The sequence below is a fragment of the Nelusetta ayraudi genome, unplaced genomic scaffold (genome assembly GCF_046127955.1).
Source record: "Nelusetta ayraudi isolate G7.1 ecotype Tasmania unplaced genomic scaffold, CSIRO-AGI_Nayr_v1 ptg000002l, whole genome shotgun sequence".
NCBI lineage: Eukaryota > Metazoa > Chordata > Actinopteri > Tetraodontiformes > Monacanthidae > Nelusetta > Nelusetta ayraudi.
In genome coordinates, this window is record NW_027466052.1 from 3798572 (window position 1) to 3825785 (window position 27214).

General features: G+C 44.1%; 2 protein-coding genes across 3 annotated transcripts; both read left to right on the forward strand.

The window, feature by feature from the left end:
- The first annotated feature begins 12206 nt into the window (after positions 1–12206).
- On the forward strand, positions 12207–16664 carry slc35c1 (solute carrier family 35 member C1). Of its 2 annotated transcripts, XM_076017960.1 has the most exons (3): positions 12207–12285; positions 13284–13795; positions 14871–16664. In XM_076017960.1, the coding sequence occupies exons 2-3, from the start codon at positions 13315–13317 to the stop codon at positions 15449–15451; spliced, it is 1062 nt and encodes a 353-aa protein (XP_075874075.1). In that variant the 5' UTR covers positions 12207–12285; positions 13284–13314; the 3' UTR covers positions 15452–16664. The 2 variants fall into 2 exon arrangements, with proteins under 2 accessions (XP_075874075.1, XP_075874066.1); XM_076017951.1 differs by lacking the exon at positions 12207–12285 and having other exon boundaries at positions 12897–13795.
- Positions 16665–17005: 341 nt separating this feature from the next.
- pamr1a (peptidase domain containing associated with muscle regeneration 1a) lies at positions 17006–26401 on the forward strand. The gene is made up of 11 exons (XM_076025137.1): positions 17006–17594; positions 18188–18349; positions 18482–18607; positions 20240–20354; positions 21196–21417; positions 21615–21622; positions 21767–21949; positions 22165–22231; positions 22350–22546; positions 24525–24865; positions 25737–26401. The coding sequence occupies exons 1-11, from the start codon at positions 17495–17497 to the stop codon at positions 26295–26297; spliced, it is 2082 nt and encodes a 693-aa protein (XP_075881252.1). The 5' UTR covers positions 17006–17494; the 3' UTR covers positions 26298–26401.
- Positions 26402–27214: the final 813 nt, after the last annotated feature.

Sequence of the window (27214 nt, forward strand, 5' to 3'; positions counted from 1 at the left end):
GATTTGAGTTGATTAGTTAGTGTTGATCACATTCTGTATATTGAGTTTACAGCAAACAGTGTGCATGACCTTGTACATCAGAGCTACATTATTATTATCATTATTACCATTATTTAATCCCACTCTGCTGTTTATTGTTTGCAGCATGAAACTGCTGCTGCTTGAACCGGTTGGTATGTCGAACTAAACTAGAGTTGGTTCTTCCGACAGAACTACCTTTTCTTCATCGCTGCACAGAAGTAAGACGTCCTAGTCGCTATTTTTGCCTCAGTAAAACAGAACCCGCTGCCGAGGTGTCTGGGAAAGAAGTGAGCAGGTGTCAGAAACTGGGCTGAGGCGCACACATGCCAAATCTTCACCCTTTTATATATATTTTTTTTATTTATTTATATATATATATATTTTTGCAGAGGGAGTTCTCCTTCAGGTTCGAGCCAAAAAAGTGCACCTGAAAATGTCAGTGAGGCCACTATCTTTGGCTGGAGTTAGAATCAAAAGCAGGATGCCGATGCGCCAAGAAGTGCCTGTGTGGCTTTGTGATCGTCGTCAATGTTAATCAATTCTTATTCATGACCACAATTCAAAACAGAGCAGCTAAAATGGGCTCAGCGAGAACAGTATTGCAATATTGCAGGTCCCACTTGTGCAAAGTCAAACCAAAGAATGAGCAAGGTGGGTTGGTGAGCAGTGAGTGATTCACTATTGGACATTCAATCAGCAGGTTTGTCATTTCCCCCCCCCCATCAGTCAGTTTTGCTCTTTTACTCTTCCCTCTGTACGCTTAATATCCCTCCTACAATGATTTAAGAGAAGCAGAGCACTTGACACCGGCTCCAATATCTCTGAATAAAGAGTACAATGAGGTGTCTCAAGTGAAAATTTGAAGATTTGCAATGCGCAGACTTTTACCTTTGGAAAACCCGAAATAATCCATTGGACAAGATTGATGGTGTGTTTTTTGTTGTTGTTTTTTTTTCTTTCTTTCTTTTATTGACGCAGACCGAGCTGCTGGCTGGCTGCTTAAAAAGAAATTACTCTTGCCGTCCGGGATCTCCACCCCTCTCCGCTCTAAGTCAAGAGGCCATTAGTAACGCAGTGACAGACTCCATTCCGCGGCGGATATAAACGACCCTTCACTGACCTTGTTTGATTACATCGCCGCTCGCCATTTCTCTTACCGCGCGTCGAGGGGCAAGAAGCTCCTTATTCAAGTTACTTACCTTTGCATCCGCCACCAGTCGCATCAAGCGTCTCTTTTTTTTTTTGGCTTGGTGTTTGCTTTGGGGGGGGGGGTTTTGTTTGTTTGTTTTAATGAAAAATAGGATAATTCATCTTCACCCGGGAGGAAAATAAAGGTTTTAACTGCCTCATGATGCAGAAGCCTGAAAATATGAACGCATCCAGAGCTGATAGTAGATTCACAACACAGTTAAGTGACTCTTTGCAGCAGTACTGGCTCCATATAGTAGACTTTGTTAATCTGACAAGCTAAATGGAGTGTAAAAATAGCACATATTCAAGATAACGGAAGGTGTTTTCACGTAGGCTGGGTACCAGAACATCTTCACTAGTTTGTGGCTGCAGTCAAACTCTGCCACAAAGGCTACCGGACTTGTAATAGTGGCCGAGCAGTGCATTCTGGGATGGATGAATGGACTGATTGTCATTATCAGTGTTGTTGGTATTACTCTATAAAAGCAATCCAACTTCTAATTACTGATTACTCCTTTAAAAAGTAATCTAATTACTTATTTAACCACTTTGTTTCATAAGTAATCAATTGCTAATTACTTTAGTTAAAAAAAAGTTAAAGTAACAGTTGCTCAGTGCTCTCAACACAAACTGCACATTTCACAGAACAAACTCATGTACAGCACTGGTGCCTTTTGCACAGCCCATATATTAAAATAATAAGAAGCACAATAGTCACTTGTAAAACATGGCTTTCAACAATTTATGAGGTTCGACGTGGAAATTTTCGAAGTTGAGAACGTCTTGTGTCCTGCACGTCACGTGCAACGAACCACAATATTCTTTGATTTAGACGAGATGAACGCAAAAATAATTTTTGCATTTCCAGCTACAAACGCAATCGTTGTTCATTTTCTTTTGCCGCCGCCGTGCTTGTCCTGGTGCGTCGTTGCATATCAATGACGTTGAATGCACGGCTGCGTCCTCAATCTGGGACGTTGTTGTTTTTGGTTGTTTAAGAAGTTTTTAGCTTGCAAAATATTTCAGAAAAGTAATGGAATCGTTACTTGATAAAGTGATTTGATATGATTACCTGTCTTTCCATAGTAATCCCGTTACGTTACTCCGTTACTGAAAAAGTAGTATAGTCACTGTATAGTCAACACTGGTCACTATACACCAGAATGTACAACAACATCACAATAGAGGAGGGCAAAGACTTATTTTGGGTTAACTGTGTCCTGTTTATACAGTATATGCCACTTGTAAAAAAAAAATCCACTTGTAAAAGTTTGTGCAAATGTACTCGCTGAAAAATGTAACAATGTAGCTGGTTTGCATCAAGTTCACTGAATTCATTTTTAACTCTGAAGAAAGAGAATAACAAGGAAATTGTTGTTAGATTTGTACAAACCACAGCACATGCTGTACTTGTTTTAAACGGGATCACATTGCAATTTTCAAGGACACACACACACACACACACGCACACACAAAGAGAGATTGAATTCCAATATTATTCTTTTTTTGTGCCATGGACGTGCACGCATTACCAATCAAGCGACTGTAGTGTGACAGGACGGGGAGGGGATGGGGGAGACGCGGCCACTAATCTTGTTTTCCGGCGACGCCTCCCGAGCGGCGGGGCGGCAGCCGTGGAGAAGCGGATAGAAGACGGGAGGCTGTGATACGGACATACCCGCTCGATTCACACCGCCACTGAAAAGGCATCGCTGGCAGCCGGGATCTTGTCTGTGCTCTCCCGAGATAAGGGACGGCAGGGTAAGCTGACCTCTCGGTGTGAAGCGCCGGTCTGAGTGGCATCTCTGATTGGCCTGGTTCAAGTCCTCCGTGTCGGCATCGACGCCGACACGGAGGAAAAACACGGACTCGGCTATGAGGCCGAATTATCCAAACATCTAAACAGTGGCGCCTCGAGGCGTTACAGTATATAGCAGCTAGCATGGCAGATCACACAAGTGGAGCTCACGCAAACACTCGACATGTCACACCAAAATGCCTTGTTCAGTCTTTCTGACTACAGTCAAGCAGCTTCTTCTTGGAGATGATCTTCACTTGACTGACTTGATTCATTTGCCCAAATGAATCAAATGATGCTATTGGATGTGTTGGTTTATTTTATTTTTGTATATTTATCCATCCATCCATTTACAATACCCGCTTCTTCCTGAGCTCACGGAGCCTCTCCCAGCTGTCACAGGGCGAAGGCAAGGTGACACTCTGGACAAGTCGCCAGTTTCTTCGCAGGGCCACATAGAGACAAACAACCATTCGCACTCACATGCACACCTACGGACAATTCAGAGTTTCCAATTCACCTCTCATGCATGTTTTTGGACTGTGAGAGGAAGCCGGAGAACCCGGAGAGAACCCACGCAGACACAGGGAGAACATGCAAACTCCACACAGAAAGGCCCCAGGCCCGGAATCGAACCCACAACCTTCTTGCTGTGAGGCGACAGCGACTGAACTGCACCTATATAAATTAGGCGTCCAATCCACCAGGGGGCGTCCTACACAACCACATCGGGACAGAGGATGTCGATTTTTAGCCCTGCTAGCTCTTGCATGTTTACAAAAGTACTTGTACCAATGTTCATTAGTAGACTTATCCCTTTCCAATAAATATTTACAATGAATAATAAAAAGGTTGTGAGTGCCAAGAAATGCCACTGCACGTAATTTTCGACCGCAGTGCAACAATGCGGCTGACAAAGGAAAAACTCTCAGCTTTCATTCTTCCGCTGGTCTGTTTTCCTTTGAGATGTAAACCAGAGCAAACTTCACAGCATCGCAATCATGCAAATACTGTCACGGCTTTTCCTGTTTGGATCCTTCAAAGCAGCACTGGCTCTGCAGCAGGCCCGTAAATATTTAAAGGCAGTAATAACACGGCTTTGCAATCATTAATTCTCTAAACACATTACTGGAAACAAACTTAATTATCGGGCGTGCACTCCAAGCTGTTATTTGCCTGATTGTTATCCTAAAAAAAACTTCCCTGATCTGCATAAATGACTAAAGCGAAAAGGCTCCAGTGCAAGCTTTGCCTAAAGGTCATCCACTCGCAGCTCCGCAGTCTGAAGGCAGTGACCTCACACTGCAAACAGCCAGATCCCGATGACAAACAAGCAGTTCCGTGTTTGCCCTGCAAGCTGAGCAGCTCAGATAATCCCCCCCCCCCAACACAAGCTTGTTACGCAAACACTTTAAAACATATGCGCGTGGCAACAGCTAACCACTCTGAAGTGTATGCTTGATGCCGGCCTTATAATCGCAGTGTGATTGAGCTTCTACTCTTGCAGCGTAACAAACAAGAAGTCAACGAAGCCTCCGCCATTGGTGGCCCCGTCGGCGCTGTCAGAGGTCAGCTGCTGGGGGACTCGAGGGAGCCGCTATGCTAATGTTAGCCGGCATGTTTGTTCTCAGGGTTTATGCGCTAGCTGGAAGAAAACTGTGTCACAATTTTGTTCCACCCCAGAGCCCCGATGAGGGCGATGATGGATGCGTGGCGGGAGATTCACAGGGCCTCACAGGGCTCCTGATTTCAGCATGAGCGCTTCAGATTCTCAGAGAAAAAAAATCCTGTTAACCTCACAGGGCGGCGGGATCGCACAGATTTCAACTGCATCCATCATGACGTCTGACGCACCACGGTGGACCTGATACGAACTGTGAAGGGCTGACAGGATGGGATTAATGAGTAAAATAAAGGATAAAATAAACAGAGTTTTCATCCTTTTGTCATATATATATATATATATATTGTGTATATATATATAAATATATATATATATATATATATTTATTTATTTTTATTTTTTTTGATTCTCGCTGACAAAGTAAATAATCACCGGGAATACTGGTAATTTCTTTTTCTCAAAAAAAAGCTTTGAACTACAGCTATTTTTAGAATGCTAAAAACAGCCCCATGCTGAAATCATCAGCCGCTCAGAGGAAATGATCCATCTGTCACTTTGCATTCCCTGTTTGTTTCCTGCCGCCGAGCCGGACAGTCGTTCGCGTCGCCGCCTCGTCGCTCAAACCCTCCAAGAGGCAGTGACGGCGTGGTGAATTTGACTGTCACATCTCGCAAAACAACCGTTTGCTTCGCCTCAGAGTTAAAGAACTGCTTTTTACTCAGACACACAGGCAGTTTTTTGTTTTGTTTTGTTTTTTGCTGAATCAATCATGTTTTTCAAATCTGTTTTTTTTCCCCCCCCATGCTGTGATTTGCTGTGCAAATGCTTCACTTTGTGCAGAGGAAGCAGCTCTGAGGCGCCCGAGGCTCATCACCTGGCATTCTCAGGGACTTCTTTTCTCTCTTTCTATCTCTCTCTCTTTTTCTTTTTCTTTTTTGCATCACTAGTTTGACGTTGCACATAGAATTAACTCCACTTGACAGGTTCGGTGTAGTGAAAGAATATGTTTCCTAAAAGCTTTGCCTCAGTGCTGTTTATCTTCTTGTTTTGTTTTGTTTTTCCTTTTTGCATGTCGCTGGAGTTCCTCAACAGAAGCAGGTCCATGTTGGAAGCGTCACAATCCCGACGAGCTCAAGAAAGCCGTTCGTCTGGCAGAGGGAGCTCAGCGTTTCTGACAGATGCAAAACTGCACTGTGCAGAGGAAGCGGAACCTTGCAAAGTCAGTTCTCTGCACAAACAAATGTTTTAAAGGGAGCATTTATTGGATGTCTATACAGTTTGACTGCAGAGATGATTTTGATCCCACTGGTTGTTCCTCAGTTATAAAATGTTCTTTGCCTTTAGGCACCAACAGGCAACTTTTGAATTTTGAGTCTTTAAATAATGAATTCATGTTCTCACACGCCTGGTTGATATCTCCGACTCAATGTCACTGTATGCTGTTTTGTCATTTGTTTTGTTTTGTTTCGGTCCTTTTTAATATTGTTTGTCCACCATTGACTGTACTGCCCCTAGTGAACAATAATCTAGGTTATTGAACTTCAATTTCTGTCTGTTTTCTTTAGCACCACACTTTCTAAAAGGCAGCGCATCAAAAAAAAGAAAAGTAAGAAATTAGCATTTCTGTTTTTTGTTGAAGTTCACTGACCAGATGGAGGCAGATTTCGCTGCTAGAAATAAGTTAGTACAGTGAATTTGGCACAATGTGGGACCTTTTAATTGTATTTGTCAGGAAGAGACATTAACCTCATTCATGTACGGCCACAATTACTTAATCACTTCACTTTCCCATTATATGGCGTAGTGTATAAAATGTAATGCCATCCCAGCCTCCACCCAGGCTGATTACACAATTTTGCCGGTGCCCCTCTGAAACTCATTTTCACCCAGGCCTCGAAGAAAAAGTGATTTATATTTAAACAGGCTGTGAAGCCGAGTACATCAGAGGGAGCAGCCATATGGCTCGGATCAAAAACCTTCCCTCGGCCGAAAAGAAAACTCCACTAATTAAACGCTTCCTGATTAATTCAGCCTCCCTAATTAGAGGGGAATTTATTCCACATCAATATTGCACCGTGTCAGCAGAAAGGAGAAGTGAAAAAAAAACAAGGAGTCAAGCTTCTTCTCTTGACACAACAGACTAAAACATGCCTACTGTAAATGTGAGAGCTCATACACACACACACACACACACACACACACACACACACACACACACACACACACACACACACACACACACAAACAGACAAAACCTACTTATTTAATCATTTGTCTTTCTGCACTGTTGACTTATTTCACCGGGTTATTATTATTTTGCTATTAGAAGAAAAGGAGAGAGAGGAAAAAAAACAACATTGGATTGCAAAAATAAGATTTAAAACTTAACTGTCAGTAAAAAAGCATCGCAGGCAGGAGCAAAAACACAGTGAAATACCAGTGGGTCATTCAAAACATCGCAGGTGAAAATTGGCTGAAAATGGGAAAAGCGCAGGATCAATAAATAGTCCAAGAAATATTGAATTTTGCTCATCTGAGCTGTGCAGCAAAGACTTCAGATCTCTCCGCTGCTGGCAGCTGGGGGCGGAGCCGCTCCTCTGAAGTTCTGCCGCACCTGCTGAAAATTCCAGCCTCTGACGGCGATGCGGGGAAAAGCCTCTGACAGCCTCTGCTGTGCAAGACGTAGATCTTGAGCTGACGACACGTCATTAGCAGCAAAGACGCAGAATTAGATTGGGACTGGACAGAACGTGGGAGAAGAGTTGAAAAAAACGCAGCAGAATGGAAATATTGGTTTATTCACGCGTCTATTTTTGGTTTGTTTCTCACCAGCGCCGTCGATGGACGTGGAGAACGTCGCACTTTGCTCTAATACCCGCTCAGACTCACGGACGAACTGATTTTAATTTGATCTTATGGCAAGAAGGTCAACAACCCCCTGAGAAGAAAGGAGTCACTCGCACGCGAACAAGACCTTTGACTTGTTTGTATTGATCCATCAGACAGCAACAACTGTTCACTTATGAGTCTCTGAATGGACATCGATGCGTGTATATGTTGTGGATGTAACGCCTGTCTGCTGCTGTCTGTCTGCTGTCCACCGCATTGACTCATGAACGCTGACCGCACCGGTTTCCAAAAGCAGCCCGAGCGCTTGTGAGAACTGAGTCACTTGAATATCGTCACCTTTAAAGTCAGAAATAGTCGACTCGCTCGTAAACAGCTGAAGGGTTTCAAGCTGTTTATCTCTGATTTCTTTTTTTTTTTCCCCCCGACGCAATTATTTATTTAAATTTTTTCCAGTGGAATATCTACGTCTTTACGCAGCCCTTGTTGTCTCTGCATGTCTTTTTTTCATAACCCAAAACATGCCGTCTCAACAAGTCTGATCAATATTTGGTGAAGAGACAGTGTAGTGTTTTAACATGCTTTTTGAAGACCATTTAAAATAAAATAAAAAAGAAGAAGGTTGTGTTCACCATGTCGTGTCAGTGGATCCCTGTAAACGTCACGTGCCCGGCCTTCAAACAGCAGCTAACATCCCAACTGTAAATAACTCTCAAGATTCAGGTCACATGACCCGCCTGAAGTCTGTTGCTCTGTTCCCGCCTGCCCTCTCTGTGAATGAAAAGATGGAAATGAAAGGTTGGCTTGATGGAACTTCGCTGAGGGAAAAAAAACAACAAAAAAAACAACTTCGTTCGGCGGCTTCATTCTACAGGCGCCGCTCGGCAGGACAACACAGATGAGTCATCAGCGTCTCTCCGAGATCCTCTGATGGAGGAGTCTGGAGTCGGCCGGCCCTCCCTGAACAAAGCCAAACATGTCAGGGCGGACGGTGATGGATGGGACGCCTGCTTGTTTCCTGCATCTGTGATTCATGATGCAGAGCTGCGTGCGGGAGGACGGCGGCCCGCTCGAGCTAAAAGGCGGGAGAGGTTCTAAATAGCTGCGCGTTTCTCTTACACTCTGAAAGGACGGCTCGTTGGCGTTTCATCGTGGCGTTCCGCCAGGTGGATGTTCTCATTTCTTGCCTTAAAAGAGCCTAAAAGGCATGTGATGCTTTATGTGCAGTGACGGCCAAGGCAGCATCCAGCCTCAATTAAATGCTTTTCACTTTAATTGCCCCCGTGTACAGCAGCGCCGGGCGAACTGAGGGGGATAATTATGGTGAAGAAATTTCCGCCGCATAAACGCTTGACTTAAAGATTCATGAGGGAAGTTTTTTTTTTTTGTTTTGTTTTTTTGCGAGGACTTTGGCTCAAGGTGTTTTAAATAAACAGCCCGTCACCGCTTCCTCTTATTCATCTAGTTTGGACAAAAAAGTTCCTGCAGAGCACATTAATTTCCCGACAGAGGAAGTCGAACCTCTGGGACAGATGGCTGTGTTCTGTCCATTCTTCCATTTTCTCTGTTCTCCAAACCAATCAACCCTCCAGTGTAAGTGAGACATTCTTCAGAGGCACCTTGCGGCTCTTTCTTCTTCCCCTCACAGCTGGACAGATGAGGCTTGTTACAGTCGCTGCCAGAAGAGTGATTGGGCCAGAAGTACAGCTCAGAAAACCAGCGTCATTAGGCTGCGGCGGGAACAGCGTCACTCACCTTTAAGGTCCTGGCAGCGTGCAAAATTCACTTTACCAACATTTACTAGCGATAATCTGTGTCTGCCAGAAAGATACAGCCTTTTGCATCTTTTTTCTAGCTTCTGCTATGGAAATCAGGCCACTGTGATGTCATAAAAAAAAAGCACCCAACCCTCTTTTTGGTTGGTTGGTCGCACCCCCCAGCCATAGATCGCCTTGATTTTGTGCCTTTCCAGACGTGTGGAAGGCATCAGTGTTAGCATGAGATGCGGCTGTAAACACAGGACTAAATACTGTTTTCTGGGCATCCACAGAACATTTTGAATAATTAACTGTTAGACAAGCTTATCATACTGCACATAAATACATTAATAAAAGTGTATACATGCAATGCAATAAAAGTCATTTGGTTTTCCTACCCTTAAAATGGTTTTCATGTACAGGTACTACCCGAAAAATTAGAATATCGAGTAAAAGTTGTTTTATTTTGGCAATTTAACATAAAAAATTAAACCAACAAAGTATATTGACCCATTACATGCAAATTGACATCTCAAGCAGTTGCCTCTTTATGTAACATTCTAATTTTCTAAATTTTTGAATTTGAGGTTTTTTTAAGCTGCGAGACCTGATCAGCAAAATCCAAGGAAATAAAAACTTGAAATATATTGATTTGCATATTATTTGTTTATATAATATGTCACATTCACCTTTTAAGTTGAACTACAGAAATACTACAACCTTTTCAGGATATTGTAATTTTCTGGGTCGTACTGTAGAAGAATAGACATAGCGCAAGGGTTTTGCTTCCAGTTAGCTGCCATCTTCCACCTGTCACAGCCATGACAAAGACGAGAGAGAAGCCATGGTGCAAGGCAACAAATGATTTATGTAACAACAAACAAGGAAACACAAAAGACTGACAGAGGAATAATTGAATAATTAAGCATGAGGTGTGAGTGTCCACAAGGTAAGTATGAGGTGCATGTCGTGTGAGTGGAGGGTGTGTGTGGAGGTGTTGAAAGGTGCATCAAATCATAAGAAGGTGAACTAAGGCTGCCACACCACCAGAATATACCCAGATGTCCGCAAAAAGGAAAAGATAGAGAGAGAGATAGATAGTGAAATAGAGAGAGAGAGAGAGAGAGAGAGAGAGAGAAATAACAAGGAGAAACAGGGGTCGCCACACAACTCCATATTTTTAAGGTAAAATCCAGCCATCCGTGTTTCGTAATGAGAGTGAAACCAACGAAGAAGAAGGTGGGCTAGGTATCCAGGTTTGGTTGCGCAGTCCACCGTAGCTCACTGGCAAGCTCGGGAGAGTGAAAGATGCTGCAATCTAAAATGTAACCACTGATGTTGCCGTTTCTCCTTGAAAATCTCAAAAATATTTGCGGCGCGCCAAACTACGACATGCAGTGGTGAAAACCACCATGATCATCTCTCGTCTCATCTCATCAAATTTCTAATTATAGATCCACACGGTGCAGCAGAGGATCCCAGGAAATGCATTGCTGGGATAACTTTGCAAAAACAACATAAAAGAGGCATTGGTTGCTGAGGCTCTGATATGTTGAATTGATTCACAGTTAACAGTATAGTCTTACAAAGAAGGGTAATAAGCCAGTCATGATTTAAATGCTACTAATTTGTTATTAAATCAAAGCCTCTCATTTTTAAGTGCAATGCCTATAGAACGAGTTGTTTTCACCTAGTCTGACTTGTTTTTTTCTTCTTGTTTCCCTTCTTCTTGACTTTTCATTTCTATTTTTTCCTCTGTAGACTTTGATCCGTTCTGTTTGGTTTTTCTCTCTTGTTTGTAACAAAGAGTGGAAATCCCCCAGCTGACAGTGGTCAGACGAACAGATTGTCATGCGAAAAGCAAACTCGGCTTCAACCTTGCCATTTCTTTCCAGACCCTGAGCAAAAAGTAGCAGGATGAGAGCTTAGACATCCCCTGATGGATGGCTTGTAAGGGCCGAGTCAGGCTGAACAAATACCACCTCTGTGCTCCTGAAGGAAAATGGAGGTTTACACGCACACCGTCAGTGCACACCCGTTCGCCACTGAAGTGACATGTTGTGAATCGTCTCAGAAAATATAACACAAACACAAAAACGTTCACTAAGAGCGATTTTGTGACAACTTGTCTGACTCGTGTTTGTGGAGAAGGCAGGACACAAGGGTATATTTGGGCCTTACAGCTTCGATCTCTCTCAAGTGAGTTCGGCTTTTTGGTGTTTTTTGTTTTGTTTTGTTTTGTTTTTCAAGAGGCGTTGAAAAAATCACATAACCTGCGTGTTGCTACTATGCACCATGTAAAATCAATATATCTGCTTGCTGTGTGTCATCATGTTTACTGCTTGTTTGCGAATTAGCTGCTGTATCCTGAATCCTGCGGCGCAGAGAACCTTTAATTCACAGATGGCTATTTGCTCCCATCTACTGTTTAAAACGAGGAAGTACAGCAATAAAAAAAAAAAAATTGAGAATGACAAAGGGTAAGGGGGTGCTTTGTAAACTATTGATTCATTGTTATTGTTAGTTAAATCGAAGTTCTGTCTTGAATCCAATGACGCACTGATGGTAAAAAAAAAAATAGATAAATAAAAAATATAAAAAATATATACGTCGCTTGGAAAGCATGTCTTATTTTTGACATTGACATTGACATCGACAGACATAGACATTAATATTATCTTTGCATAATACTTCATGAACAACAATAACAACAACAATATTATTATTATTATTATTGGTAGTGGTGGTTTTGGTGGTGGTGGTAGCGTAACTATTATAACCAGTAGTACTAGTTGTACTAGTTGTACTAGTTGTACTTGCCTGCTCAAAGTACATGTGGCATTTCAAAGACCTTTGACGATATTATGGATTCACGCTATGAGCCAACGTCACGCCTCTTCATCTGACGTCACCCTTCCGAGGCGAACCTGCCCGTGCTGTTGCTAGTTAGAGAGGAGGAGTAATGCAACCATTAAAAATGTGCCACTTCCGCAAAACCTCCAGGTCCTGAAACGTGTCAAACACACCGCGCTCTCCAGCAGCTCCAGGTATGACAACGGCTTACCTTCTAACTCTTGTATAAAAAATATATATATATCACCGCACTCACGGGAAACAAGTGTGGAGATTTAGAGTAAAGGGGGTTCTACACACTTGGTTGATGCAAAAGTCCGTAGAAACACCCTCCTCCAGGACAAATCATCAAAGCACCTGTCGGGCATTTTGTGACGTAAGGTGCGACACCTGTTTTTAATTTTCCACGGCTGAACGGGCGATTTACGATCGTTCATCAGGAGAGAACTGACTCTGTCACGAGTGGCTGAGTCGGTCAGTGTGGTTCACTACAACCCCAAACGATCAGTATCCATCACTCTCGCCTGTACTTGTGTTTAGAGCTTTGTTGCACAACAGTACGTAGAAATGTGATAACGATGAACTAAAATGCGCAAATTTCCTGGGAAATTGTTTGGCTCAACATTTTTAAACTATAAATAATATTAACAGTGGCTCTCGCCATCACTTGCTTAAGGGAAGAAGAAAAATCGAAAACACTTACAGGATCCAGGAAGCTCTTCCAAGAAAACTTCCGCCTTCCAAATTTTTCTGAAATATCTGCGAAGTTTTTTTTGTTTTTTTTTTCCCCCACGTCCGGCGGTTTCATGTAGGTAATAATTTACAGCAAACTCCGTATTTAGTTGGAATCGTCCCGCTAAAATGCGGAAATGTGCTGAAAATTATGACGAACTAATAAACTATTACAGTATTATTCTGAGAAAATAATCTTTGTCTTCATTTCATGTACGTTTATTCATTGGTTCAACTGAACATCACTAAATTGACAGACCAATTTAGGGGGAAAAAAATAACACAACGAACGTCCAGTTGTTATTTTGAAGCGGCGAACCAGAGGCCACTCTTTATTGGACCCTTTACAGTCACGTGGGGCGGAAGTTGCTGTTATGTTTTTCCGTGGTAGCTGGCGGAGCTCCGCCAGCCGGTAGCTGCTAAAATCGACTTTCTCGTCGCCGTCTGTGACCATGAACAGGTCTCAGCTGAAGCGCTCCAGCATTCTGAGGATGGCTCTGGGCGGGACGGGGATGGAGGAGCAGAACGGCCATGGAGAGACGTTCTTGCTCCGGGCTGCCAAGATCGCAGCCGTGGTGGCGTGCTATTGGTTCGTCTCCATCACCATGGTGTTCCTGAATAACTTCCTGCTGGAAAACCGCGAGCTGGACGCGCCGCTCTTCATCACCTTCTACCAGTGTGTGGTCACCGTGGGGCTGTGCTGGATCATGCAGATGCTGTCCAGACTTTGCCCGGGCTTCATCGACTTCCCGGTGCTCAAGTTCGACCTGAAGACATCCCGGGAGGTGCTGCCCCTGTCGGTCGTGTTCATCTGCATGATCACCTTCAACAACCTGTGTCTGAAGTATGTGGGCGTGGCTTTCTACACGGTCGGCCGATCGCTCAGCACCGTGTTCAACGTGCTGCTGTCCTACGTCATCCTGAGGCAGACCACGTCCTGGCGGGCACTGGTATGCTGTGGCATCATATTAGGTGAGTTCCCCCTAATGTGAATGTAAAGGTGATACAGCAGTGCAAAACTTCAAGGAGCTGCATAAAGTATAAAAAACAAAACAAAAACAAACACACTTTGTTCGACCTTCCAACTTTTTGAGAACTATGTCAGGAACCTGTGAGTCTTTTCAGTAGTGATGTCCGATATTGACTTGTTTACCGATATCCCGATATATGCAGTAGTGGAATTAACACATTATGGCTAATTTGTGTTGTGATGTCCCGCTGGATGCAGAGGTAATGATAAATGTAAAAACTTCAAGGTTTTCCAAATAAAAAGAAGCGTTCTGGTCAAAATAATAATCATCAGCTACAGACAAGCTATTTTGTTATCAGCCAGCCAGCACTGAAACCCCTTGGCTGAAACATGCGCGTCGCTTGCTGTTATGCCTCGATGTGGTTTGATGAAGCATAGTCAAGCGTAGTAGTGACGAGTAAAATAAAGTATTGCTATTTACTATTCAGTAATACCAGGAAATTCGAGGAATTCATTCTTTGGCATGGCTACTAAATTCGGGATAAATTTTTAAAAAGTAATTTTTTTTAATATATATTTTTCCCCGATACCAATATTTTCCGATATTAATTTTTAATGCCTTTATCGGCCAATAATATCAGACTCCCCAACTTTTTAGAAAACTCCCATGCAACTCCCCATCTCCCACAATGGCACACTGTGAGGTACTAGTGGCATTTGTAACCTCACAAAGGAGCAATGTGCAAAAAAAAAAAAATGCTTCTGAAAAGTGCATGCAAAGGAATGAATGTGTTGGAATGTAAAATATGCACGTCTGAAACTAGGAAGAGCAGTGAAAAATTTTTTTTTTTTACAGATCTACTTTGTCATTAAGTAAGTTTGGTTTTGGTTGCTTGCAAAAGAAACAAGACAATAGACACAATAGATAATTTCCAATAAAAACCTGACTCCTATAAAATAAATACATTTAGGATAGATCCTGTAAATAGTTTTAAAGAAACAGTTGCAAGATGGCATTGTGGGTGTTGTTGTTGTTGTTTTATTTTTTCAAATAAATGCCTTGTTGGCTCTTTCCAGGTGGATTCTGGCTCGGCGTGGACCAGGAAGGCCTGGCGGGCTCCCTCTCCTGGACGGGTGTTTTCTTTGGCGTCTTAGCCAGCGCTTTTGTCTCAATGAACGCCATCTACACCAAGAAGGTGATGCCAGCGGTGGACGGCAACATCTGGAAGCTGTCCTTCTACAACAATGTCAACGCCTCGCTCCTCTTCCTCCCGCTTCTCGTTGTCTTCGGGGAGGTGGGCCGCATCTGCAGCTTCAGCCGCCTCACTGACTTGGGCTTCTGGGGCATGATGACGCTGGGGGGGGTGTTTGGCTTTGCCATCGGCTACGTCACGGGGCTCCAGATCAAGTACACCAGCCCGCTCACGCACAACGTGTCGGGTACGGCCAAGGCCTGCGCCCAGACGGTCATCGCCGTGGTGTACAGCGCTTCCACCAAGAGCACGCTGTGGTGGGTCAGCAACCTGATGGTCCTCTGCGGCTCGTCGGCCTACACGTGGGTGAAAGGTCTGGAGATGAAGAAGACTCCGCACAGAGCGGCCCAAAACTCGGACAAGGAGAAGCTGCTGCCTGGGGAGAAAGGCAGTGTGGGGGTGTAACTGTGCTGGGCCGCCTCCAGCAGTGAGCGATGCTCCGTTCAATACTACTACTGTTTGAAGTGATTAAAAAAGGGGGGGAGAAAAACAAACTTGCGATCAATGATTTCTGTGGGCTTCAATGGTGTTGTGATTTTATACACTTTGATGGTTGGTTGGAGGAATTTCTATATTTTTTTATTTATTCGGGGCCTTTTTACCACAGATTTTTGAAGGAATTGTTTAAATAAAATGTGTGCGTATATTGGCCGGCAATGATAAGGGGGGAGGGGGGGGGGGAATGTTTTTTATATATATACATATACACAGAGAAGATACGTTCATTCAGAGTTTTTTGAAAACTTCCATGGAAACTTCATGCTACATTTTCTGATTTTTTTTCTTTCTTATTGATGTGTGTCTGGATATTTATCCCTGCGTTGGAAATGACAGATGGTTTATGAATACTGACACTTCATGCTCCCCAGGTCCATCATTTTTGTTACTTCTCTTGCACACTACCATCGTCTCTCCGAGCCACCCTAGAACACCTCGATGTCTCAGTAAAATCGCGCATTTATGAGAAAACTGTGGCAACTGTGCATTCTATATTTCCGCTGCCACAAGTGGTTTCACTCCGTTTTCTGCTCAGCTGTTCTGCACTTGATCAGGATATATATATATATATATATATTTATATATATTATCATTTATCTTGAATTTAAGTTCCTGTTTCGGACAAACCCGTTTGTGTTTTTATTGTCCATGTGACATGGGTACATTATTTTTTTTTATAAATTTTTTATGAGGTTATTGAGAAAGATAACGTCTGGTTAGAAAACCTGCATCTATTATTTCACCTGAAAGAACCCCACTGATATAGATATGGCTGAATTACAGGTTGTCTGGTGTGTTTTTGTGGGGGAGGAATATGTTAGATTTTTCTTCTTCTTTTTTTTCAAGGAACCATGGGACACATATGCATTTAATATGTATATTATAGTTTAGGATCTGCAATCAACAGGTTTGTGTGTGGGTTACTGAGATATTGTCTGCTGGTGAATACAAAGCTTGGCTGGACCAGACATTACTGAGTCACACTGCGTAAATAAACACATTTCTTGTTCACATTATTGCCATTATTGCAGGGCAGCACCATGCAGGTCTAAAAGTATGTCATTCAATGTGTTATTTATTACTGGAAATTTAAGTAAGTTAATCAATTATGGAGCAGAGAGAGAGTGAGATCTGTGTGTGTGTGTGTGTGTGAGAGAGAGAGAGAGAGAGAGTGTATCATGACGAGTGAGAAATCAAAAGACAACGCTTTTGTCATGGAAAAAAAAAACAAAACAAAACAAAACAACGGGCTGTGACTGGGCTGTCTGCTTCGTCGCTTCCGGCAAATCTGTGGTGACTGACATCATCAACATTTCAGCGGGAGCACATCTGGTATCTGCCCCGCACTCGGGGAACTCGGCATGTCTGGCGTGGCAGCTGCTGCTGCCGCCGCTGCTGCTGCTGCCGCTGCCGCTGCTGCTGCTGCCGCCGCTGCTGCTGTTCCGAACCGCTGCACCTGCACAACGCGTCTCTTCCGTCACACGGCTTTGGGAAGGCGTGAATAAAGTGCTCGGCTGTGAGCGCGCAGCCTCCGTGAGCTCCAGCTTGCGTGGTTGAAACGCGGTCCTGCGGACTGACAGCTGGCGTTTCCTCCCCTCTGGAATCTCCTCCTCGCTGTTTTCCTCGTTAAGCGCGTCCTTGTTCCCGCACATGCACTTTTCCACTCCCCAGACCCACGAGCATTTTCCCTCCTGTTGCTGTGGGAAGAGAGCACTCGCACGCTGATTGCCGTTGCACAAAGCAAACATGACACAAGGAATGGGTTAAGGATCCCTTTCCAATATTCCGAGATGGCTACGTCACAAATGTAGTTTGTTTTTTTTTGGGGGGGGGTTCTTTTTTTTTTTCCACCAACCGGCAGTGAGGGAAAGCAGACCTGTGGATGCGGCTGAGCCGGTGTGTGTCTTTTTATTCCTGTGCAGGAATACTGCAGAGGCCCTGGTAGCCAAAATGCTACCTTTCTTCACAGGCAAAGCAGTTTTTCTGGAGTCCAAACTCTTCGGCCTCCTCCTCCTCAGTCTCTGCTCTTGTGTAACACCTTGGCCCCGTGGTATGTACATTTGATTGAGTACAAATCAAACTTTGTTGTCGTTGTTGTTGTCGTTGTTTTCTGATGTTGCACAGCGTTACAGGGCTTTCGCTCTTGTGGGCGAGAGTATAACTTTGGAGAAGCAGTAACTGAGTACAGGGACTTACTGCTGACTAACTGTGGAGATATTTCGTGACTCACGCTGACTCTTGTTCAAACACAATATTATTAATGCATTGTGTGTCCGAGGCTGTTGCATGCTCACCGTTCAGACTGCACTGTTCAGAAAAGCAATTTCCAATTCTGAAAATGTCCCCGTTGTGATGTCACATAGGGCAACCATAAGACTTACAAGTTGGTAACAACACCTCCAGCTAAGTGTTGGCTTCGCCCTTTGATCTTGATTTTTATTTTTATTTTTTTAAAATAAAAAAAAATGCTTCATCTATTCATTCCCATGCCAGTAAGCCCCTTTAAACCCTCAGTTTGGCCTTTGAGCAAAGAAATCCATCGCCTACAATCCGTCCAAAACGTACAATCTGGAAATAACAGCCAGTGCTTAAATGTCATAATGGAGCCTGGAAACCTTTGCTTCGGTCTGGTCCCTCCGACAGGAGACAACTGTCCGAGCTCTCGCTGGAACGTGATGTGTCGTCCGTGCTGCGAGTACCACCTGATCAGGTGTCGGTGTCCCTCCAGGGGCTCCAGCGTGGGCTACACAGTCCCCTGCTGCCGCAACGCCCTGGACCAGTGTGACCCCTGCATTGTTCACCCAGGTGCATCATCAGCGTCTCACACCGCACACCTTCCATCTTTCTTTCTTTCTTTCTTTCTTTCTTTCTTTCTTTCTTTCTTTCTTTCTTTCTTTCTTTCAAAATTTGGCTGTGTTGCTTTGTTTGCCGTGCCAGGCTGCAGTCTGTTTGAGAACTGCAAGACGTGCCACAACGGAACGTGGAAGGCCAACGATGACTTCTTTGTGAATGGAAAGTATTGCACAGATTGCCGCCAAGGCTGGAGTGGAGGGGACTGTCGCAGTGAGTCACATTTCTATTCCGCTATGTTATTGACCTTGTCTTGCCCACCCATTCTGCAGACACATTGCGTTGTTCGCTGCTGATGCGACTCGCGCGGCAGAGAGTCTCTCTCGTGTACAATGCAGCAGTTCAATTGCATTTCTGACGCGTTTTATCTTCACAGCCAGATAGAATGCGCCATTACTTGTGTGTATATATTGGTAAGTTCAAGCCTCTAGTAGTTTAATTTACCCAATAACATACACACAAATATAGAGTACAGAGAAAACAAAATCTGTTCAATGTATTCTCCCCTTACGTTGGGAAAATGAGATATTGAATAAACATTTGATTCGGGGAAAAAAAAAAATCTTGAGGTAAAGAAAATTGAGAACGTTGCAATGCTGCGTATGGCCACTTGATGGCGACAGCGTTTTGTGATGCCGCTTCGCCGACCAAGTCGCAGACCAAGCCGGTTGAGCTTACTCGCTGGATTGAGCTTTTTCATTTATTTATTTATTTATTTATTATTATTTACTTATTTCCTTATTTGCCATCCATCCATTCATCCATCCACCCATCCATCTATCTAGTTGTTCCGTCAGATTGACAACACAAACCAGGTCTGAATTCCACTGTGAAGGTTCTGCTTGTCCCACACAAACGCCCGAAAAGGCCACAGTTTTATGTTATGTATTTTTTTTTTTTTTTTAAGCAACAAATGTTTTAATAACTATTTTTGCTCATCTTGTGCACTGTTGCAACTTACAGCTAAAGAAAGAGGTTGCATTTTAAAATCTTTAAAATGCAAAAAAAAAAAACATTGTGTGACCACAAAAACACTCTCAGTCAGAGATTATTTTGCAGTCTTCTGAGAGCTGGCAGTGTCCAATTTGCAGATTTTTTTTTTCTTATTGTTCTCCCACTGAGAAATAAACAAATTTATCAAAGTTGTGCCTCGAAAGAGACATGCTGTAATTTTTGTTTTTCTAGATGTTTGTGCAAATATCCTCCTCAGCTTGTTACCCCTGCTCTGCACCAAACTGGATGCATTTTCTGATTGGATTTTGATGTATCATTGTCATTTTTGTAAGGAATTTAGTTTAAAATAAATAAATAAATGAATTGCAATGATGCATCAGTGATCTCACCCACTATGAACCTTATTGGTTGCCTTTTTACCTCCATTTGATCTTGCAGTTGACTGTTCTAATACTGAACTGCGAAAATCAAACCTGAACAAATGAAAATTAACACAAAGTGTATGAGAACCAGCGTTTTGGCAGAGGTAACTCCAGAAATGTATAAATATCTTCTTTGAACTTAAAAGTGGTGAAATGTTTTTTTTTTTATTATATATTTTCTTTTCCTATTTGTTTTTATTTTTATTTTAGCCAGAAACATTTGAATCGCTGTTCAGGATGAAATGTTTTGAATTTTGTTGATTTTAAAGAAATATTCTTGCCAGAAAGTCACATTATTCATCCTCTGCCCAGCAGTGGAAGTATTTGGAGCATTCTTTATTTTTATTTATTTTATTCATTTTGTTGCTTCTTCTTCTTGAAAGCATTGATTTTTTTTTTTTTTTTTTGATTTTTTTAAAGTGGTTTCACAATGATGTGTCAGTGATCACGGTTGTTGTGTGGGTGGCAGCGTGTGGAGGCGTCATCCTGCGGCCGCAAGGTCACATCGTGCTGGAGAGCTATCCCACAAATGCACGGTGTGAATGGACGGTGCAGGTGGAGGTGGAGCGCACCGTCGAGCTGAGGTGGGTCACCTTCCCTCCGAGCAGCGTGGAAAAAAAGGGAAAGAAACAAACAAACAAAAAAAGTCGACCCTGGAAGAAACTCAAGCTATTTGTTCGGATGATCCTTATCTTAAATAGTCTGTATATACAGTTTTAGATTTTGATTTGCATCTGTTTGCGCTCTAACACCATCAAAATAAAATTCAGTGCAAACCTGTTAAGTGTTCCATATGTCCCGTGCTCAGCCGATGTCTAGATCTTCATTTGCCAACCTGACCTCCAGCTCAGCAACCTCACATCATTAAACAAACAAAACAATACAAAAAACTCCCTTGACGTACCGAAAATGGCACATTTAATTAACCCTCTGTTTACAGCCTCCTTCAAAATACGTGCAAGAGAGAGAGAGTAAAGCTCTCACCTAACTTCCTAACTCTTACCCTATTTGGCCCATCAGAACCCAGTTGAGGTCTTTCCTGAATGCTGACAAAAAAACAAAAGGTGTTGTTTTTGGGGCGGAGCTAACGCGTGGCTGCTACCGGGGAATGGTATTTGGCGCAGTACCAGTGCCCTAAGTGACATCACAAAGGGCTGATTTCCAGAACTGCTCTGTTAGCACAGACTTTCTGAAAAGCAGAGCATGCAAAAGATGGACTCTTCTCTCTTAGTGTAATGACACATTTCATTGTTGGAAACCTTGGCAACCCTTCTGACGCGTCTTAGTTCTGGAATCTGGAAGAAAAACGAGAAAAACTGAATATTCTAATAATTGCACCATCTTGAGCACATATGAGACAATTAAAAGGAGATAAACTGATTAAAAAAAATAATCTCCTGCAATCTGTCTTCTGTTTTGCCGCAGCTTCTCTCTCCTTAGTCTTGAGTCGGACCACAGCTGTCGCTACGATCACGTAGAGGTGCGCGACGGCGACGGCCTGAGCTCGCCTGTGATTGGACGGTTCTGCGGGGACCGGCTGCCCCCGCCAATCAGGAGCTCCGGGAACGCGCTGCACGTGCTGTTCAGCTCGGACGGCTACAACAACTTTGACGGCTTTGTCCTCACTTTTCAGGAGCGTCCAGGCAGGTGACGCCGCTGCAGCTCCGTGTCGACAAAGGACATGAAATCCAAACACAAAAAAACTTTATTGAAATCCTCATGCCAGTGTACAATATATTTTTAAATTGATCTTACTGTTGTAACTGACTCGAACGATTCCTTTTAATTATAATGCACCATACTTCTTTACTCTCCACCCTGTATGTCTGTATTGTTCTTTATAGACCTCAGAGTGAGTTGCAATGAGAAAATAGATATGGTTATAAATATGCACATACAAATATAGAGAGACACACAAAAAAAAATAGCTCTCATGCCTGTTACTAAGGAAGGTTAATTTTCTTTTTTGTTTCTCCTCAATTCAAACCCAAACCAGGCCAAACCAGCGGAGTTCAGTGTTCGCCTCCAGCCGAGCTGCTCAACGGCCACCACGCAGTAGCAGCAGGCGGCCGGACCGTGGACTTCTCCTGCAACAAGCCCTACATTCTGAGTGGAAGCCGTCAGAGTAGCTGCCTGCCAGACGGCTCCTGGAGCAGCGGGCCGCCCGAGTGTGTGCGAGGTAGCCGCCCAGCCTGAAGACAAACTGGGGCTGGCAGCATGCTGTGGTCAGACAGCTGCTGTTGGTATTTTCATTTTATTACTGCTTCAGGAATGGCAGTGAGCCCGACTGGTTGCACCAATTTGTTCCAAGAAAGCAGACCAGCTCTTTGCGGAAGGAAGCATGGTTCGGTGTAGAATCTTTGCTAAAGGGACTTTTTTTCTTTTCTTTTCCAGCCTGTCGACGACCGAAGGTTTCCGAACTGGTGCAACAAACTGTCGTGAGGCCAAATCTGATGCCGAGGTAGCAACCGAGACCCAAAACCCAAATGGGAACGCTTGTTTTGTTTGATTGTTCCTCAGATTTGTGCAGAAACAGACTGAAGAGCGATGAAAACCTTCCTGTTCCTGCTCTCATCCAGGTACCACGTGATGAGGGATGAGGAGGCGGCCCGGGAGGGCAGCGACCCCGGGCTGGAGCTCCCTGGAGGCTTCCACACAGTGGGCACCAGCATCCAGTACGAGTGCTGCTCCCAGCTCTACCAGCACGGAGGAAGCTCCCGGCGCACCTGCCTGAGGAACGGCCGGTGGAGCGGACGCCACGTTTCCTGCTCGCCAGGTGAGGGCAGCAGCCGGTGATTTGGACTGGGCCCAGCTGGGGGACTGAATACAATACAAAACAAAACAAAACAAGACAAGACAAGACAAAACAAAACAAACAAAAAAACTGGGTGATATAAACAATCTGAAATTTAAATTCACGTCATGCTCAACACGCTTCGTCGTTCATCGTTCACTGATAAAATGTCAATGATGCTGACATGAGATGCAGTGTGAAACATCTCGATTTTTCCAACAGTTACAACTCGGGCTGTCAGCGTAAACGCATTCATCGCGATTAATGAAATACAATCCATAGTTTTTTATTTTTTTGATCGCATTTCAAACCTAAGGCCGGGTTCACACCGGAAGCGGAAGCGCCGCGGAACACAGCCCGCTTCCTTTCGGCGCCCTTGTTAACCGAAGGTGTCGTTCAAACGAGATGCGAAGCGGCGCGCACCTCAGCGGGCCGGCTCACGCCACGCAGCCGTCGACTCGACGTCGGGTCTGTTTGGGCGCGAGCCGCGAGCGATCCGCGTCAAGCTGGACAGGAAGTCACTTAAAGAAACATGAGAAAAGCTGGTAAGTCTTCAAAATAAAGGCAATTTTCAAAATAAAATACCGCTATTGACAAATGCGATCATATTTGTGTATGTTATATTTGTCAGTATCTCAGCATAGTGCGAGAGAGATGGGCAGCAAAGTTTGGCTTCCGCATCCGGTGTGAACCCAGCCTTTCTGTCCTTTTTACTAACCCGTAGTCGGCCCCTCTGGCTGATTTCTGGAAAGAAATACTTTACATTATGGGGTTAAAACTGCCTTGGAATGCAAAATGACAGAATTTTACACATACAATTCAAACCGCTATTAATCGCAGTTAACTATGAAGATTCTGTGATTAATCGCAATTTTAAAAAATTCAGCGTTTGACAGCCATAGTTACAACTCAAAAGTCAAATTTTCGATTCTAATCGGTTCATCTATCTTCAGCTCATCTGTTTTTCTCTGCAGTGCTTTTTTCCCTCCAATGAAATAGATCTGCCCTTCCTGTTATTCCTATACTTGTTGTCACAGAGAGTAACATCTCACTTTAATAATGTTTGTAAAAAGAAACCCTTTTACCCGGAAATAAGGAAAGCGTTTCATCACATTCCAGGAGAATCCTAGCTTTTCTTGTGATGTGAATTTTGCAAGCTTTTCTCATGAATTTGTGACAAGATTTTTCTCTTTCTCCTTCTCTGCTTGCTTTCAGCATCCTAAATGTGCTGCGCAGCTGATATCAATGCTGGGCGGTTGTTGAGGATGTAAACCTGCTGTTTGTTTCATGGCAGCCGTGGTCAACTAAATTTAAAAAGCCCTAGTGTGTAAATTTTAGAGGGATCTGTTGAAATGAAATGCAATTTAAAAAAAAAAAAAGAAAATGAAAAACAAACTGCATATTTCAGCTGGAAAATAGCACTGAAAATAAAAACCTTGTGTTTTCACGAGGTAACAATCAACCCTTCTACAGTTATCTTATGATAGCCATGCAAAAGACGTGCTATGATGTCAGAGAAGTTTCAAAGCATGTCCTTTTTTCCTTCTTTGCCATCCAAAACACTCCGCTGCCTTCCAAGGAAACAAACACTTCTGTTTACATTTGCGCTGCCGTGCGTCACTGGTTCGACTCGTCTTTGTCAGAGTTTGATGGCTCCTCCTTCACATGGCAGACAGCTGAATAGGAAAACACAGTCAAGCGGAAAGTGGAGGCAACCATTAAAACAAAATCACTCTAGTAGGACTATTTGTTGCGACTGAAGTTTATTAATGTCACTGTTGTTCAAATAAGATCAATGCAGATGAATGCAGTCACTTCTCACTCTGTACGTGACCTTGTGCTGGTTGAACGGCTGTTTACACGACGATGTCTTACTCAGCTTTTGTACGTGAATGTGTGTGAATATTTTTTACATAACGTTGCACTGTCTGTTTAATTTGTCTGTCTGGCCGCTCTGCAGTCTGCGGCAGGTTCCACCTCTTCAGTCCACACAACCTGACGGACACCCAGTGGCCGTGGCACACCGCCATCTACGTGCGCTCTCCTCCTGATCTGGCGGCCGCCGAGCCCAGGCCCCGTGGAGCCACCATGTCCGTCCACCAGGGGGCCTCAGAGGAGTCCACGTTCTGGCTGCTGGCCTGCAGCGGAGCTCTGCTCAGCCAGCGCAGCGTCCTGGTGGCGGCGCGGTGTGTGCTGGACAAGGACACGCTGCGGAGCCTGCAGCCCGCCCAAGTCAGAGTCGTCCTGGGGACGCAGTATCAGGCGTCCACGGATCGGCTGAAGACGCTGCATCACCTGCGGGTGCGTCACGCTCTACTTGTCAGGAAAAGCATCGAATCATTTGTGCTCGTTGTTATCTTTTCTTACGTTTTGCTGCACAATTGCATGTTTCAACCTCCCCCTGCTGTGATGCCTGGAATCTGCATTACACACTGAGCCTGCAGCAGAGGATTCATTTTTATTTTCCATCTAGTAGCAGGTCCATGAAATGTGTTGGGGGGGGCACTTTCATACACAGACATGAAAAGAGTTAAATCGATCAATCAGGATTATTTATTCCACATAAATCAATTTTTTTTCCCAGCTTGGAATTATTGTCACAGTCGTTTCACGAGAGAGGAGTGACACAAAAACAAACAAACAAACAAAAATATTTTCAACTTAATGGGTAACCCTGTAGTTGTTTAAACATAGTAATCAATATATAGAAATGCTGTATCTCGCTGCCAATCTAAAATAGCGATCTCAGTACACTAATATCGATCAATACCGATACCAACGTTGGTAGCGGTATTGATACCAACATCGGTATCGGTATTGTCGATATTTGGACCCTGTAGTTTTTTTAAACGTAGTAATCAATATATAGAAACACGGTATCTAGCTACTGATCTAAAATAGCGATCTCATATTACACCAATATCGATCAACACCGATCACAACATTGGTATCGGTAATGTTGATATTTGGATCCATTTGCCCACCTCTAGCCTTCACTCTGAGACAGCTGATAGACCACAGCACTGCCTGGGGGCAGGATGAGTGCTGATGGGAAATTGATGGATGGATGTTTGTGTTTGATTAAAGAGAATTTTTCTCCTTTGTAGCCCAGTATAAACAAGAGCTCCGTTATCAGAACGCCATGTTGACTTTGACCCTTCTCTCCCTGCAGGTTTCAGAGATTTTACTCCACCCTGGTTCCCACTCCGAGTCCGAGTCGGACTCCGGCGTGGCTCTTCTCAGGTTGAAAGACAAGGCCAAGATCAGCGAGCGCTCGCTGCCCGTGTGTCTGCCCAAGACGCGAGGCGGAGGAGAGCTGCCGCCACCAGAAGCTGCTTACACCACCAGGTGGGTTTTAGCGGCCCGCCACAGAGACGCTCCCTCCGGCCAGACCCAACTTGTCCGAGTGGGCGACGTTTCGCAATGCGGACGGGAGTTTACTCAGCGGGGAGCTGGTGAGACAGTCGGTGGCGGAAGCCCGCTGTGTGTCATGAAGGAGCCGCCGCCGCTTCAAAGGGCGAGCCCCGCGCTAGTTCCAGGCATCACTGTTGCCCCAGCTGCGCTCTCCAGCGCGAGTGCCGTCTTGTCGGATGGCAGAGCGCCGGAGGCCTCCAGCAAAGTTTGGCAGCTCCTGGGTTTAGAGAGTTCCAGCCTGAAGGAGGAGGAGGAGAGATGGCACCGGCAGACAAGAATCGGCAACTTTAGAGACTGGATTGAGGCAAACATGAAGTAGATTCCAAGGTATTTGGTGTAGTATTTTAGAAAAATAAAAAAATCTGTGATTTTAATGTTGAAGTTTGCATGTTCTCCCTGTGTCTTAGTGGGTTCTCTCCAGGTTCTCCAGCTTCCTCCCACAGTCCAAAAACATGCTTGTGAGTGCTAATTGAGAACTCTAAATTGTCCGTCGGTGTGTGTGTGTGTGTGTGTGTGTGTGTGTGAATGTGTGTATGTTTGTATGTGACCCTGCAATGCACTGACGACTTGTCCAGAGTGTCACCCTGCCTTCGCCCCATGATAGCTGGGCTTGGCTCCAGCAGAACCCCAACCACCCTGACTGCAGGAGAAGATGGATGGATGGATGGATGGATGGATGGATGGATGGATGGAAGGAAGGATGGATTTTAATGATATGTCTCCAAGTATTTTTTTATAATCTAAGCTTCAGTGTTAATGTCAGGGCTCACGCTTAAGAAAAGCGTCGCTTTTAAAACTTCCCCAAACCTTTTCGAGGTGCAAACACTAGCGAGATGATGAAGTCTAGCAGCTGTTCCAATGAAGGGCCTCATTTCATCGCAGACTATCCCAGGGAAGAAAGACGGCAGCCAAGACTTCAGTCAGAGTGTGAGTGGTTTCTGAAAGACGGGGACTTATGTCCCTGCTTTATTTATTTAACGGACATGTTGTTCAAAGGTTCCCGTGGCAGCCCTGCGTGTGTGAATTAGCCCTCTGTTTGTGACAGTTACTGCGCGCCTCCTGCTGAAAACGAGGCTGAGCAGGAGATTCCAATGATGGCGGAACCAACACCTGACTGGGGAAATTGACGCTTACCAGAACTGTATGTTTTTCCACTGCCTCTAAGATTTAGAGCAAAAACAAGCAGTAGATGAATTTTCCTCAGTCCTTGAGAGCTCACTGACAGGTGAGAGATAT

Excerpts from the sequence above, each read along its gene's own strand:
- slc35c1 (XM_076017951.1), top strand. The coding sequence starts at position 13,276 with ATGAACAGGTCTCAGCTGAAGCGCTCCAGCATTCTGAGGATGGCTCTG. Across the intron at positions 13,796-14,870 it reads ATGCTGTGGCATCATATTAG|GTGGATTCTGGCTCGGCGTG; the intron begins GTGAGTTCCCCC and ends GGCTCTTTCCAG.
- pamr1a (XM_076025137.1), top strand. The coding sequence starts at position 17,495 with ATGCTACCTTTCTTCACAGGCAAAGCAGTTTTTCTGGAGTCCAAACTC. Across the intron at positions 21,950-22,164 it reads GCCGCCCGAGTGTGTGCGAG|CCTGTCGACGACCGAAGGTT; the intron begins GTAGCCGCCCAG and ends TTTCTTTTCCAG. Across the intron at positions 22,232-22,349 it reads AGGCCAAATCTGATGCCGAG|GTACCACGTGATGAGGGATG; the intron begins GTAGCAACCGAG and ends GCTCTCATCCAG.